General features: G+C 51.5%; 1 protein-coding gene across 4 annotated transcripts in view; it reads right to left on the reverse strand.

The window, feature by feature from the left end:
* The window catches only part of LOC147119775 (uncharacterized), a 420,601-nt gene that overhangs the window by 19,680 nt on the left and 383,894 nt on the right, over window positions 1–17,027 (reverse strand). Inside the window, exons 1-2 of one of the 4 annotated variants that reach the window (XM_085985252.1) lie at window positions 6,776–6,957; window positions 6,172–6,715 (exon numbers count right to left, since the gene is read on the reverse strand). In XM_085985252.1, the coding sequence (XP_085841378.1) occupies window positions 6,172–6,715; window positions 6,776–6,957 (726 nt within the window). Of the gene's footprint in view, window positions 1–6,171; window positions 6,958–17,027 lie in introns of those variants that run through there. The other 3 variants (XM_085985253.1, XM_085985251.1, XM_085985250.1) reach the window with 3 other exon arrangements.

Below are 17,027 nucleotides of genomic sequence, written 5' to 3' on the forward strand. Positions count from 1 at the left end.
AGCATGGATACAAAATTGGCTAAGTGACAGGAAACAGAGAGTAGTGGTGAACGGTTGTTTTTCAGACTGGAGGAAGTTATACAGTGGTGTTCCCCAGGGGTCGGTTCTAGGACCACTGCTTTTCTTGATATATATTAATGACTTGGACTTGGGTGTACAGGGCACAATTTCAAAATTTGCAGATGACACAAAACTTGGAAGTATAGTGAACAGTGTGGAAGAGAGTGATAGACTTCAGGAAGACATAGACAGGCTGGTGAAATGGACGGACACATGACAGATGAAATTTAATGCAGAAAAGTGCGAAATAATACATTTGGGTGGAAAGAATGAGGAGAGGACATGTAAGCTAAATGGTACAATCCTAAAGTGGGTGCACAAACAGAGAGACCTAGGGGTATGTGTGCACAAATCCTTGAAGGTGGCAGGGCAGGTTGAGAAAGCAGTTAAAAAGGCTTACGGGACCCTGGTCTTAATAAATAGAGGTACAGAGTACAAAAGTGTGGAAATGATGATGAAACACTGGTTCGGCCCTGTGGTAAACCACTGTTATACCTGTCTGTATGTGTATGTGTATTCCACTAGGTACAGGTCTGGACATGCCTCAGCTGACTCCTCCCACTATTCCAGGTATATAAGTGACTACCTCCCAGTCTCTTAGTATTCTGGATGGGTCGACCACTCGAGACTAGACTTTCATTCTTTAGTTAATAAAAGCCTGGTTGTTACTCGCTTAGCCTCAGTCTTTTGAGTAATTGATGGCGCATCAATTTTATTAACTAAATTTTTTATGATGGAGAAGATCCTCACACCAGCATGCCTGGACCTGGACAGTCGGGAAGCGGACGCTTCCACCAAGTTTGCTCACTGGCTCATGTGCTTCGAGGCATTCCTGACTGCCTCCACTGCGGTCGTAACGGATGCGAACAAACTGTCTGTCCTGATCTCCAAGGTGAACCACCGAGTGTACTCAGTCATCCGGGACGCGACCTCGTACACAGCCGCCCTCCAGCTCCTCAAGACCCAGTACACGCGCCCTGTAAACGAAATTTATGCCAGGCACCTCCCGGGGAGTCGCAAGCAACAACCTGGGGAATCGACTGAGGAATACCTCCAAGCACTGTCCGTGCTTGGCCGGGCCTGTGGGTGTAAGGCGGTAACGCCCACTAAGTACACGGAGGAACTGATCCGGGATGCCTTCATAGTGGGCCACAGGTCCAACTACACCTGACAGCGACTGCTGGAGCAGAGTGACCTCACCCTCGACAAAGCCTCCGAAATCGCACTAACGCTGGACGCAGCCTACCGGGGCATGGATGCCTACTCCTCTGCACCGTGGACGCCGCGGGGAACGACAACCTGGGACACGGTAGGACAGTCCCATAGCACCGTGCCACCCCAGCCACAGCCCAACAACGGCCCAACCACCGCAGCAGTGTCCCAAAGCCAGACAGCAGTGTCCCAAGGCCAGAAATGCTACTTCTGTGGCCAGGCCAAACACCCCAGAGCGCGCTGCCCGGCGAAGACTGCGACCTGCTCGGGCTGCGGGAAAAAGGGACACTACGCTAGCGTCTGCAAGGCCGAAGCCAGCCCGAACGCCAGCAGCGCCGCGTATGGGCCGTGCGAGCTGCCATCTTGGGCCCCCAACAGCACCGCGTCTGGGCCGTGCGGGCCGCCATCTTGGGCCTCCCCAGCCATGTGCGAACCACCGCAGCAGCAGCCATCTTGGACGACTCCAGCCACATGGGAATCATGGACGCCGCCATCTTCAACACCAGCCGGGACGCAGCAGGCCACCAACCCCCCCCATCTGATACCCGCAGCGACACACCGACCCCTACGCTGGCCTCTGTTACGCTGGACCAAACGAGACCGCACCAACTAGCTTGGTCCAAAATGGACGTTAAGGTAAACGGCCATGCAATAAACTGCCTTTTTGACTCCGGGAGCACAGAGAGCTTCATCCACCCCGACACGGTGCGGCGTTGCTCTCTCCCAGTCCTGCCTGCACACCAGCGGATTTCTATGGCTGCCGAGTCCCAGTCAGCGGACATTGGCAGCTACTGCGTGGTGACACTAGTAGTAGATGGGACTGTGTTCAATAATTTTAAACTCCTGGTCCTGCCCGACCTCTGCGCTGCCGTTCTACTGGGGTTGGATTTCCAGTGCCACCTCAAAAGCGTTACGATGGCGTACGGTGGCCCCCTCCCCCCACTCACAGTCCGCAGCCAGCAGCCTCCAAATTGCCCGCCGCGCACCAGATGCAACCTCTCCACATTCAGAGTCCCACCCCCCCCACTGTTTGCTAACCTCACCCCCGACTGTAAGCCCATCGCCACAAAGAGCAGGCGATACAGTGCCGGGGACAGGGTTTTCATCAAAACCGAAGTGGAGCGGCTCCTGAAGGAGGGGATTATTGAGGGCAGCTCCAGCCCCTGGCAAGCCCAGGTTGTGGTCATTAAGACCGGCGAGAAACAACACCTGGTCATCGACTACAGCCAAACAATAAACCGCTACACCCTGCTGGACGCCTACCCACTCCCCCGCATAGCTGACATGGTCAACCAGATCGCGCAGTACCGCGTCTTTTCGACCATTGACCTGAAATCAGCGTACCACCAGCTCCCCATCTGCCCCGAAGACCGCCAGTATACTGCTTTTGAGGCAAACGGCCGCCTCTATCACTTCCTTAGGGTTCCCTTTGACGTTACCAACGGGGTCTCCGTCTTCCAAAGGGAGATGGACCGGATGGTCGATCAAAACGCGCTGCAGGCCACTTTCCCTTACCTAGACAATGTGACCATCTGCGGCCATGACTTGCAGGACCATGACGCAAACCTCGAGAAATTCCTCCGCACCGCCCAACTCCTGAGCCTGACATATAACAAGGAGAAGTGCATATTCCGCACAGACCGCCTCGCCATCCTTGGCTGTGTTGTGGAACACGGGGTCATCGGTCCCGACCCGGACCGGATGCATCCCCTTATGGAACTCCCACTGCCCCACTGCCTAAAAGCTCTGAAGAGGTGCCTAGGGTTTTTCCTACTACGCCCACTGGGTCCCCCACTATGCAGACAAAGCCCGTCCGCTGATCAAATCCACCTCTTTTCCCCTGATGGCAGAGGCCCGCTCGGCCTTCCACCGTATCAAGGAGGACATTGCCAAAGCCACCATGCACGCAGTGGACGAATCCATCCCCTTCCAGGTGGAAAGCGATGCATCCGACTCCGCTCTGGTCACCACCCTTAATCAGGCGGGGAGACCTGTGGCATTCTTCTCATGAACCCTCCAGGGCCCGGAGACCAGACACTCCGCGGTCGAGAAGGAGGCCCAGGCTATTGTGGAGGCTATGCATCATTGGAGGCACTACCTGGCCGGAAAACGATTTACCCTGCTCACTGACCAGCATTCAGTTGCTTTTATGTTCAACAACAAGCAGAGGGGCAAAATCAAAAATGACAAGATCTTGAGCTGGAGAATCGAACTTTCCACCTACAATTACGAGATCTTGTACCGGCCTGGGAAGCTCAATGAACCCCCAGATGCCCTATCGCATGGCACCTGCGCCAGCGCGCAGATCGATAGGCTGAGGGCCCTCCACAATGACCTCTGCCACCCGGGGGTCACCAGGTTCTTCCACTTCATCAAGGCCCGCAACCTGCCTTACTCCACTGAGGAGGTCAGGACCATGACCAAGAACTGCCAAGTCTGCGCTGAGTGCTAACCGGACTTTTATAGACCAGACAGAGCCCACCTGATAAAAGCCACTCGCCCTTTCGAACGCCTGAGCGTCGATTTTAAAGGGCCTCTCCCCTCCTCCGACCGCAATGTGTACTTCCTCAACATCATTGACGAGTACTCCCGTTTCCCTTTCGCTATTCCCTGCCCAGACATGACCAGTGCCACGGTCATTAAATGTCTGAACAGCCTCTTCACCCTGTTCAGTTTCCCCAGCTATATCCATAGCGACCGGGGCTCATCGTTTATGAGCGACGAACTCCGCCAGTACCTGCTCGCTAGGGGTATAGCCACAAGCAGGACCACCAGTTGCAACCCCCGGGGGAACAGACAGGTGGAAAGAGAGAATGCAACAGTTTGGAAGGCCGCCCTACTAGCCTTATAGTCTAGGGGCCTTCCGACCTCCCGCTGGCAGGAGGTGCTCCCCGATGCGCTCCACTCGATTTGGTCACTGCTCTGCACTGCCACCAATGCCACCCCTCACAAGAAAATGTTTGTCTTCCCAAGGAAGTCCACATCGGGGACAGCGTTACCACCATGGCTGACGTCCCCAGGGCCGGTACTACTGAGAAGACACGTGAGGACCAATAAAATGGACCCCCTGGTTGAGAGGGTCGACCTCCTCCATGCCAACCCCCAGTACGCTTACATTGCGTACCCGGACGGGCGGGAGGACACAGTCTCCATACAAGACCTCGCACCCTCGGGGACCGCTGTAACCCACTACCCACTACCACCCCCCCACGACACCCTCGGGGACTGCTGTAACCCACTACCCATTACCACCCCCCCCCACGACCCGATATCCAACCCCAGCAGCCGGCTCGCCTTGGACCGTCACCCACGAGGACTACACTCCAGTGCCCCAGCCTACACGGGACGCGACGCCGGAAGCTCCACCACCCCTGCCGTCACCACGTCAATCACAGTGGCAGACAAGACCTCCGGAGAGACTCCAATACATGAACTTTTAAATACACTTCACCCCGCCGGACTCATTTTTAAACAAGGGGTGAATGTGGTAAACCACTGTTATACCTGTCTGTATGTGTATGTGTATTCCACTAGGTACAGGTCCGGACATGCCTCGGCTGACTCCTCCCACTATTCCAGGTATATAAGTGACTACCTCCCAGTCCCTTACTATTCTGGACGGGTCGACCACTCGAGACTAGACCTTCATTCTTTAGTTAATAAAAGTCTGGTTGTTACTCGCTTAACCTCAGTCTTTTGAGTAATTGAAGGCGCATCAGGTCCCAACTGGAGTACTGTGTCCAATTCTGGGCACCACACTTCAGGAAGGATGTGAAGGCCTTAGAGAAGGTGCAGAAAAGATTTACGAGAATGATTCCAGGAATGAGGGACTTCAGTCACCTTGATAGACTGGAGAAGCTGGGGTTGTTCTCCTTGGAGCAGAGAAGATTGAGAGGAGATTTGATAGAGGTGTTCAAAATCATGAGTTGTCTGGATAGAGTTGATAGAGAGAAACTGTTCCCATTGGCAGAAGGGTCGAGAACCAGAGGATACAGTTTTAAGGTGATTGGCAGAAGAATCAAAGGTGACATGGGGAAAAACTTTTTATGCAGTGAGTGGTTAGGATCGGGAATGCACTGCCTGAAAGAGTGGTGGAAGCAGATTCAATCGTGGCTTTGAAAAGGGAATTGGATGAGTACCTGAAGGACACAAATATGCAGGGCTATGAGGGAAGGGTGGGGGAGTGGGACTACCTGAAGTGTTCTTGCAGAGAGCCGGCAGGGGCTCAACAGGCCGAATGGCCATGTTATGTACTGTAACCATTCTGTGATTCTACGAATATGTTAAACCGTCATAGAATAATTACCAGTCATTTTTAGACTAGAAACTTAACCCTGCCGTTTCACTTTCAGTCAGGAACAGATCACAGTTTGACACCAATCTCTGATTTGACAGCACGTTTCCAGCATTCACCGTTGTTCTTCCTGACTCTAAACACAGTTGTAAAGGAGCCTTCTGTTCCGTGCCTAGGAGTTCTGACCCATGGAAGTGAGTGGCTGGGACACATTCCTTACAGGCCTCAAGATTAACCTGCACAGGGACATTGCTGTCAGTGAAGAGAGACGAGAAAGACCGAAGTGCCATTTGCCCCTCTCAGTGTGGCCCTGAAGGACTGTGTCCAGGCTGTAGTTCTGTTCCTGCCGTATGATCCTCCCCCAGATTGTCCTTTCTGAGCTCCAGCCAGGTGATGCTAAACACTCAGGTGGGAATGACAAAAATCCACAACAATGTGTTTGAAGAAAAGCTGATTTATTTCTCATATATCCAGAATATTAAACTCCAGCCCAGGTACAGGGGTTATTAACATCAGCAGAAGTAAACTCCAACTGTCAGAATGAACACGATTCAGTCCAGGATGTGATTAACAGCAGCAAAAATATCAGAATCCAACCCCTGCAGTCACTTGTGGACTCGCTGGTGTTTCAGCAGGCTGGATGACCGAGTGAATCCCTTCCCACACACGGAGCAGGTGAATGGCCTCTCCCCAGTGTGAACTCGCTGGTGTGTCAGCAGGCTGGATGATTGAGTGAATCCCTTCCCACACACGGAGCAGGTGAATGGTCTCTCCCCGGTGTGAACTTGCTGGTGTCTCAGCAGGTTGGATGACTGAGTGAATCGCTTCCCACACACGGAGCAGGTGACTGGCCTCTCCCCAGTGTGAACTCGCTGGTGTTTCAGCAGGTGGGATGACCGAATGAATCCCTTCCCACACTCAGTGCAGGTGAACGGTCTCTCCCCGGTGTGAACTCGCTGGTGTTTCAGAAGGTCGGATGACTGAGAGAATCCCTTCCCACACTCGCAGCAGGTGAACGGCCTCTCCCCAGTGTGAGTGCGCTGGTGTACAGTGAGGTCAGATGATTGCCTGAACCCAGTTCCACAGTGAGAGCACCTGAACGGTCTCTCGTCAGTGTGAACATGTTGATGGCGCATCAGTTCCCCAGAGCTTTTATAGCACTTCCCACAGTCCAGGCATTTAAATGGTATCTCGTCCGTGTGAACGCACCAGTGCTGTAGCAGGTGGGATGAATTAGTGAATCCCTTCCCACACACAGAGCAGGTGAACGGCCTCTCCCCGGTGGGACAGCGCTTGTGCTTCGACAGGCCAGATGATCGGCTGAAGCCTCGTCTGCACAGAGAACACGTGTATGGTTTCTCCCCGCTCTGAATGGTGCTTTCTGCTTCCATGTTCAAAGGTCCTGATGAACTGAGTGACTCTGCCAGATCCTGAAGTGATGTTTGGTTTGAGTTTCCCGCCTGCAAATCCTCCCCTTCTATTACCCTGTAAAATGAATTTGAATCAGGAAAAAGGGAGGGTGAGCGAGAACGCACAAAAACAAAGGCAGGTTGTGAAATTGAGCTGAATGAACCTGGGAATTTGTGGGGCCGGCACTAGAAAAAAGTGACCATGAAAGCTGCCAGATTGTCGTAAAAACCCAACTGGTTCACTAATGTCCTTCAGGGAAGGGACCCCCGCACCCAGTCTGGGACTACATGAGACTCTGGCCTCTAGGGGAGGAGAGAGAGCGAGGAGGGAGGGGGAGGGGTGAAGGAGAGCGACTTTATACATCTGCAACTCGACTAGAACTTTGACAGCATCTCCCAAACACGCGACCTCGACCACCTAGCAGGACAAGGGCAGCAGGTGCATGAAAACACCACCACCTCCGAGTTCCCCTCCAAGTCACACACAATCCTGACTTTGGCCTGTATCACTGTTCCTACATCATCGCTGGGTGAAAATCCAGGAACTCCCTACCGAACAGCATTCTAGAGAACTGCACTCGGTGTTGCTGAGGGTTCCAGCCCTGCAACTGTATATGGAGATTCCAACCCTGGGACTGTACATGGGGATTCTACCCCTGGGAATGTAGAAGGGGTTTCCAAACCTGGGACTGTACATGGGGATCCAACCCTGGGACTGTACATGCGGATTCCAACCCTGGGACGGTACATGGGGAATCTAACCCTGGGACTGTACATGGGGATTCCAACCCTGGGACTGTACATGGGATTCTACCCCTGGGACTGTACATAGGGATTCTAACCCTGGGACTGTACATGGGGATTCTAACCCTGTGACTATACATGGGGATTCCAGCCCTGAGAATGTGCATGGGGGTTCTAACCCTGGGACTGTACATGGGGATTCTAACCCTGGGACTGTACATGGGGATTCTAACCCTGGGACTGTACATGGGGATTCTAACCCTGGGACTGTAAATGGGGATTCGAACCCTGGGACTGTACATGGGGATTCTAACCCTGCAACTGTATATGGGGATTCCAGCCCTGGGAATGTGCATGGGGATTCTCACCCTGGGACTGTACATGGGGATTCCAAAACTGGGACTGTACATGGGGATTCTAACACTGGGAATGTACATGGGAATTCTAACCCTGGAACTGTACATGGGGATTCTAACCCTGGGATTGCACATGGGGATTATTCTGCCCTTGCAACGCGATCCTATGCAGAGCTAGACAGATAGCGAACAACTTGATATCTTCCCATAAAAATCACAAGGCTTGACTTTTCTTGTAAAACTTTACTGAAAGATTCTTATTATTGTAAAACTGAAATACAACACAGAAATGGAAGCACACATTAGTATACAAACGCATAACTGATATGTATACACAAATTTAGGTACGCCTGGGCAACACAGTACATTTGGCAACGAATATACATTTAGCAAACTGGAAGGCACTCTCTTTAAATTAGCCCTGTACATAGTGTATCAAAATACAGCTACTAGTTTATCAGCTAGACAGAGAAAAGTTACAACTAAACATTTTCTACAACATACAGTGCACACTAATCATCTATAGTATTCTAGAATACTTACAGACAAACAATTTCCAAGACTCAAGCATGGGGATGATACGACTGCCCGGAGCCTGTGCTGCTGTAGGAGCACCGTGGTGTAGGTCTGTGTCCCAGCGAGGACTCCACGAGGACTACGTAGCAGTCCTGTGGGGAGCGTGATGACCTCATCACGCTCGGTCACGTTGTCTGCGCTTGGGGCGCCACGTGATGCGCGTGGTCGCGTTTCTGGCCGTTGTGTCGCTGGCCATTGGGGCCAAAGTCGGGAGCGGGAGCTGGAGGTCAGGCTGAGCCGGTGCTTGCCGCGGGAGCGGAGATAACGGCGCTCCTGGCGGCTGATCGATGCGGCCGAAGACGCTAGGCCGGGCTGTGCCGGCGGCCTTTCTGGAGGGCCGAGTCGGGCCGGCAGCCGCCTCACGCACGTCACGTCATACGTGACGTGACGTCAGCAGGCTAAGGCATGTCTTAAAGGGGCAATGGCCCTAACAGGTAAGTTAAAAGGGCAACGGCCCTAACAGGTAAGTTATACATATATAAGTAGGTTAGGTACATACAGTAAGGTTAAGTTAGAGGGAGAGACAGCACACTCCCCGCTTGGTACAATTCCATTTGTACCACTACAGATACAAAATAAAGCTGAAGAAAACGTCCTTTGGCTGCAACATACTCAGTGTCCGTTCTCTAGGTTTCTTCGGAAAGGAAGACTACGATCTCTGAGACTGGCCTCGGAAACACTTTGACAGTCCCCTCCTTGACGATCTTCACCTCCACCTTGCGGACCCTCTTGTCCCTGCTCTGCAGAGTTTTGACGACCAGTCCCACTGGCCATTCGTTTGTGTGCTTGGCTGTCTTTCAGCAAGATGACATCTCTCACTTTGACATTCGGCTTGTCTTCTGTCCATTTCCTATGGCTCTGTAGGGTGGACAAATACTCTCCTCTCCATCTCTTCCAAGAAGTGTCTGCAAGACACTGTACTTGCTTCCACTGCTTCCTGTGCAGCTCGGCCATGTCGAAGTTTCCAGAGGGAGCTGAAATAGCACTCATCTTTTGAGTCAGGGGCATCGCTGGGGTGAGGACTGCAGGCATGTCTGGGTCGGTGGACACCGGCACCAGGGTTCTCCTGAGTGAGCAGAGGCACCCCGCAGCCTGCTCCCCGCTACTCGGAAGACGGCGTCCGGGAGAGCGAAACGGCAGGGGTGCCACCCAGCTGTGTCCATCGTCCTTGGACCTTTCAAACACTGAGCATCCTAGGCCATCTGTGCTCACAGTGGGGCCTGCCTCTTCCTCACAGGCAGAGGAGGTTGACCTATGATGCTGTGTCATGTCATCGTAGTCCTCCTTTACCTGGATCCTGTTTGGGCATGGGCTGAGACAGGATGTGTGACCGTTGCGCAACACGTTTGCTTTATAGACGCTGACATCTGCTGGTTTGTGGACTGTTCCCAGGCAAACTCCACCCACGAGGACCCATCCCAAGTCAAGCCGCTGCGCATAAGGAGCATCGTGGGGCCCGTTGATATGCTCCCGCACCTTGTGCACCCTTAAGATGTCTCTTCCCAAGAGCAGGAGGATTGGAGCGTCCGGGTCCACAGCTGGAATCTTGTTGGCAATTGGCTGTAGGTGGGGCTGATGGCTTGCGACCTCTGGGGAGGGGATTTCCGTCCTATCCTCTGGCATCATGTTGCACTCAATCAAGGTGGGGAGGGGAAGCTGTAGTTTCCCATCCATGGACTCGATCATGAAGTTCCCAACTCTCCTACCTGTAGTCTCTGTTGTCCCTGCACAGGTTTTTAGCGTGTACGGAGCGGCGCTGGCCTTGACTTCAAAGAGATTGAAGAATTCTGTCTTCGCTAGAGACTTGTTACTTTGCTCATCGAGCACTGCATACATTTTGATTGCCTTCTCCTTTCTCCCTGCAGGATATGCTTTAACCAAGCAGATTTTGGAGCATGAGCGTGGGCTGCTTGCATTTCCACAAACCTCTGTGCACTTGGAGGTGACTGAAGAGGTGCTTTCGCTTTGCTCCCCGCTATCCTCTTTGTCAACCGCGGCACTCTCGGTGGTTGACGGAGGAGGACCTGGATGCAGGGCTGTGATGTGTTTTTCGCTGTTGCACTCAAAGCACTTGATTGTCGCCTTGCAGTCTTTTGCCATGTGCCTAGTCGACCCACAACACCTGAAGCAGATGCGGTTCTCTTTCAGGTATGATGATGCTCATCAATGGGCTTGTCTCTAAAGCTTCGACACTTTTTGAGTGGGTGGGGCTTCTTGTGTATTGGACACTGACGATCTGGGTCATCCACTTCATTCCCAGCAGAACTGGATTGGTTGACTGAGGGTTCGGCTGGAACATCTGTTTTGTGCACACTCACAGAGGCTTTATTGCTGTACTTTGTGGATTTCTCTGTTCTCGAAGGAGTGTAACTGCTGGAGGTGGAGAAAGTGAAACTTGGATCATTCCTCACCTTTGCCTGTTGTTGGACGAATCTGGAGAAGAGAGAGAAGGGGGGAAATGCCACTCCATTGTCCTCCTTGTACTTGGATCCCTTAGCTATCCATTTCTCTTGAAGGTTGTGGGGGAGCTTTTCCACTATTGGGTTTACCCCACGAGCTGTACCCAAATACGAGAGGCCGGTCAGGTAACCTTCTCCCTTGGCACACTCCAGTTCGAGGAGAATGTCGCCCAGTTCTCGCAGCTCGACATTATCTTTGTTGGTTAGCTTCGGAAAGTCCTCAATCTTCTTGAGCAGTGCGTGTTCGATGACTTCTGGTGTCCCATAACAGTCTTTGAGACGTTGCCAAACCAGGTTGAGGCCTGCTGTGGGATTGCTGACGAGCGCTGAGCGAATTCTCTTCACCTGTTTGGACGACTCAGCTCCGAGCCACTTTGTCATCAGGTCTAGTTCTTCTCTGGCTGACAGATTCAAGTCCTTGGTGGTACTCAGGAAGGATGCTTTCCATGACCAATAATTTTCGGGACGGTCATCAAATTCTAGGAGGCCTGAACTTAACAATTCCCGGCGAGTAAGGTACCTAGCGAGGTCTTGTGCACCTTGTGGCTCGGGTGAGGACTGCTTGGCTGGATTGGCCGAGTGTTGTGGAGGTCTCTGCAGGTGAGTCTTACTTGTTTCTTCTCTTTTAAGCTCAGTGTCTCCGTAAACAGGCTGTTTGTTGCTGTGGTGAGTAGCTGGTCCTACGTCGGGATACCTGGATCTTCCCTCGAAGAACAATTCGGAGTGTTGTTGGACATACTCACTTGTACGTTGCACTGGACTGAGGGGCTGTTCCAGATCATGGGCCAGAAATTCCAGGCCAGAAGCGTGAGTGCGGTCGGCTTACTCACGCTTCTGGCCATTGGAAATGCCGGCGTTCAGCATGAACAGCGCATGCGGGGAACGCCGGCATTTCCAGACCTCGAGCGCGTGCGACTGCACAGGCAGCGCTTGCGCAGTGAACTTCGTGGATTTCATTCATGAAATCCGTGAGGTTAAGTCCTTAGAAGTTACACTGAAAAAAAGCAAGTGTAAAGTGGTTCATTGGCTGTGGAGGAAGATATATTTTATCGTGGAGCTTTTGAAATGCAATATTTTTGTTTGGGAAAGGGAGGGAAGATATTTTAAGAAATTTTAAGTAAGTTTTAAAGTTAAAATTTTTTTTTTTTTTAAAGGGTTTTCAGAACGGTAGGTAGAAGGAGCAATTGTGGCTGTGTGAATGGAATGTGAGAATGAGTTATGTATGTATGTCCACATATATTCCTTTACGTATATGTATGTATGTTTTATATTCCTTTACTATGAATGTATGTTTTTAATTATGATTTTCCAATAAGTTACTTTCTCTGAAAGTCATAATTAAATAATACATTCATACACATAAGTAAAGGAATATATACATAACACGCAAAGGAATATATACAGACATACATACTTTCAGAAGCTCCACGATAAGAAATATCTCCCTCCGCAGCCTCTGTAGCAACTGTACCCATGCTTTTTTCATGTGTAAGTTGTAATGACTGGACCTCGCTGAAAGCATTAATGAAAGCGGCGAATTATACTGCGCACGTGCTGCCTGTGCAGTCGCACGCATTCTGCCTCTGAACCCCTTCGTTCAGAGGACAGGAAATGCCAGTTTTCCCCACATGCACTGTGCATGCTGAAAACCGGCATTTCATCCGGCCAGATGCGTAAGTACCCCGACCGTACTAGCGCATTTGGAAGGGAATTATTGGGCCAACATTTTACATGTCAATAAAATAAAAAATTTAACACTTGCACGACTTGCCCCCTCGCATCTGCGACTGAGGGTCCAAGGAGGTGCATTGCGCAAGAGGTCATCATCGCACGTATCCTCACACTGTTCCCTTTGGGGAACTGTATGAAGTGGTGGAAGGATTTATGGCCGTGATTAACGCTCATTCCGTGACCGTAACCATCTTTGAACCAGCCATTAGGGTGGTTAATCCTATGGCGGGAGGGTTTTACGGGCTCCCACAACCCATCTGAGGGGGGGGGGCCACCAACACCCACGGACGCAAGTATCCCGCTGGATGTCCACCCAGAATTTAAAGTTGGAGCTCCGACTCCACTTGCCGGGACTGTCTGGAGTGGGGTTCAAAACCCTACTCCTTCTGGCCCAGCGGCGGGGATGCTTACTGCTACGCAAAAGGCCCACTCTGCACAAAAGGTGACACCCATACGTTTCCTGCGCCTTTTCCCTCCCCGTGACTGGAGCCCTATGCTGCCATTTCACGTAGCTAATCGGATTGGGCGTTTGTCATAGCGGTAGGATCCCCGCCGCTGGGCCAGATCAGGGTAGGGTTTCGAACCCCGCTCCGGCTCTAAATTCTGGGTTGACATCCAGTGGGATATTTGCGTCCATGGGTGTGGGTGGCCCCCCCTCCTTGTATAGCTTGTGGGAGCTCGTAAAACCCTCCCGCCATAGGACTAACCGCCCTAATGGCTGGTTCAAAGATGGTTACGGTCACGGAATGAGCGTTAATCACGGCCATAAATCCTTCCACCACTTCATACAGTTCCCCAAAGGGAACAGTGTGAAGACACGTATGACGACGACATTGCTAAATTAATAAATGGAATTAAAAAAATTCTTTTAGGGCTTTTAAAAGTCTTTAAATTGCTTTAATTCTCTTTAAAACTACTTCAGATTACTCAAAATAATGTAAACATTTTAAAAAGTTTATAAAAGTTACCAAAATCTTCAAAAAACTTCCAAAAACCTATTTAAACTGCTGCTTTGCATGTAAAAAAGCAAAGCAGCTTAACAGAAACATTGGGGGCGTGTCCAGTGAAACTGAGACCTCAAGGGGCGTGTCTCACTTACACTGCACGCTCCTGGGTCCGCGCTGGCTGCACTCCTGGGCGGCGTGATGTCATACGCTGCCCGGGAATGTGCTTTCAATTTCTCCAAGTTCAGGCGTCCCAGAAGCTGATCGGCAGGAGCGCGGGGTAAGTGCAAATACGGGGCTTGCACGCGCTGCAAGCCCCGTTCTGGAATTTCTGGCCCCATATGTTTCCTGGCTGGGCTCCCCGCCTTCGCTCTCTTCACCTTCTTCATAAGCTGTGGCTTCGGCTTTAGCGGCAGCGGCAGCTCTCTGGCTTTGGAGAATGTGGAGAGTGGCGTCGAGGTCAGCTCTCTGCTTCGTAACACTAGCGTCGAGGTCAGCTCTCTGCTTCATCACACAAGTGTCGAGGTCAGCTTTCTGCTTCATCGCAGTAGCGTCGAGGTCAGCTTTCCGCTTCATCACACTAGCTTCTTTTTCGGCAAGGGCCAATTGAGCCTGGGCAGCTTCTGCCTTGGCACGTGCTTTGGCGGCTGCAGAAGCTGTCGATGACGACGGTCTGCTGGACTGCCGAGATGATCTAGTGGATGCTTTAGAGGACTGTGCTGTCTGCTTCATCATACTAGCGTCGAGGTCGGCTCTCTGCTTCATAAGGTCAGCTTCTTTTTCAGCGAAGGACGATTGAGCCTGGGCAGCTTTTGCCTTGCCACGTGCTTTGGCGGCTGCAGAAGCTGTCGATGACGACGGTCTGCTGGACTGCCGAGATGACCTTGAGGATACTTTAGAGGACTGTGACTTGGCATCGTTTGCTAGGAGAGGCTCATGCTTCTCGCTTGACTGGTCGGCATCCTCTATGGTATATTGTCTTCCTGAGCGTAGACTCATGGTAGCTGAGTGGTATCTTCCTGTGCTTGAGCCCGCTGTGCTGGTGTCTTTTTACTATTCTGCCCTCACAACGCGATCCTATGCAGAGCTAGACAGATAGTGAACAACTTGATATCTTCCCATAAAAATCACAAGGCTTGACTTTTCTTGTAAAACTTTACTGAAAGATTCTTATTATTGTAAAACTGAAATACAACACAGAAATGGAAGCACACATTAGTATACAAACGCACAACTGATATGTATACACAAATTTAGGTACGCCTGGGCAACACAGTACATTTGGCAACGAATATACATTTAGCAAACTGGAAGGCATTCTCTTTAAATTAGCCCTGTACATAGTGTATCAAAATACAGCTACTAGTTTATCAGCTAGACAGAGAAAAGTTACAACTAAACATTTTCTACAACATACAGTGCACACTAATCATCTATAGTATTCTAGAATACTTACAGACAAACAATTTCCAAGACTCAAGCATGGGGACGATACGATTGCCCGGAGCCTGTGCTGCAGTAGGAGCACCGTGGTGTAGGTTTGTGTCCCAGCGAGGACTCCACGAGGACTACGTAGCAGTCCTGTGGGGAGCGTGATGACCTCATCACGCTCGGTCACGTTGTCTGCGCTTGGGGCGCCACGTGATGCGCATGGTCGTGTTTCTGGCCGTTGCGTCGCTGGCCGTTGGGGCCAAAGTCGGGAGCGGGAGCTGGAGGTCAGGCTGAGCCGGTGCTTGCCGCGGGAGCGGAGATAGCGGCGCTCCCGGCGGCTGATCGATGCGGCCGAAGACGCTAGGCCGGGCTGTGCCGGCGGCCTTTCTGGAGGGCCGAGTCGGGCCGGCAGCCGCCTCACGCACGTCACGTCGTACGTGACGTAACGTCAGCACGCGAAGGCACGTCTTAAAGGGGCAATGGCCCTAACAGGTAAGTTAAAGGGGCAACGGCCCTAACAGGTAAGTTATACATATATAAGTAGGTTATGTACATACAGTAAGGTTAAGTTAGAGGGAGAGACAGCACAGGGATTCTACCCCTGGGACTGTACATGGGGATTCCAACCCTGTCACTGTACATGGGGATTGCAACCCTGGAACTGTACATGGGGATTCTAACCTTGGAACTGTACATTGGGATTCCAACCCTGGGACGGTACATGGAGATTCTGCCCCTGGGACTGTATATGGGGTCTCCAACCATTGGCCTGTACACGGGGATTCTAACCCTGTGACTGTACATGGAGATTCCAACCCTGGGGCTCGACAAGGGGATTCCAACCCTCGGATTGTACATGAGATTTCCAACTCTGGGACTGCACATGGGGATTGCAGCCCTGGTATGTAAATTTAGATTGCAATCCTGGAACTGTACATGGGGATTCTAAACCTGGGACTGTAAATGGGGATTCTAACCCTGGGACTGTAAATGGGGATTCTAACCTTGCGTCTGTACATGGGGATTCCAGCCCTGGGACTGTACATGGAGATTCCAACCTTCTGACTGTACATGGGGCTTCCAACCCTGGGACTGTACATGGGGATTCTAAGCCTGGGACTGTCCATGGGGATTCTAAACCTGGGACTGTTCATGGGGATTCTAAGCCTGGGACTGTATATGGGGATTCTAAGCCTGGGACTGTACATGGGGATTGCAAACCTGGGACTGTACATGGGGTTTCCAACCCTGGGACTGTACTTGGGGTTTGCAACCCTGGGCTGTACATGGGGATTCTAACCCTGGGATTGTACATGGGGATTATATCCCTGCGACTGTACATGGAGATTCCAAACCTGTGACTGTACATGGGGATTCTCACCCTGGGACTGTTCATGCGGATTCCAAACCTGGGACTGTACATGGGGATTCCAACCCTGGGACTTTACATGGGGATTCCAACTCTGGGACTGTACATGGGGATTCTAACACTGGGACTGTACATGGGAATTCTACACCTGGGACTGTACATGGGGATTCTAAGCCTGGGACTGTACTTAGGGATTGCATACCTGGGACTGTACATGGGGATTCCAACCCTGGGACTCTACTTGGGGATTGCAATCCTGGGCTGTACATGGGGATTATAACCCTGGGAGTGTACATGGAGATTCCAAACCTGGGACTGTACATGAGATTTCTAATCCTGGGAATCTACATGGGGATTCCAAACCTGTGACTCTACATGGGGATTCCAACCCTGTGACTGTACATGGGGATTGCAACCCTGAGACTGTATATGGGTATTCTAA

Source organism: Somniosus microcephalus, chromosome 4, assembly GCF_052327205.1.
Source record: "Somniosus microcephalus isolate GS21.2 chromosome 4, FLI_Smic_1.0, whole genome shotgun sequence".
NCBI classification, from domain to species: Eukaryota; Metazoa; Chordata; class Chondrichthyes; order Squaliformes; family Somniosidae; genus Somniosus; species Somniosus microcephalus.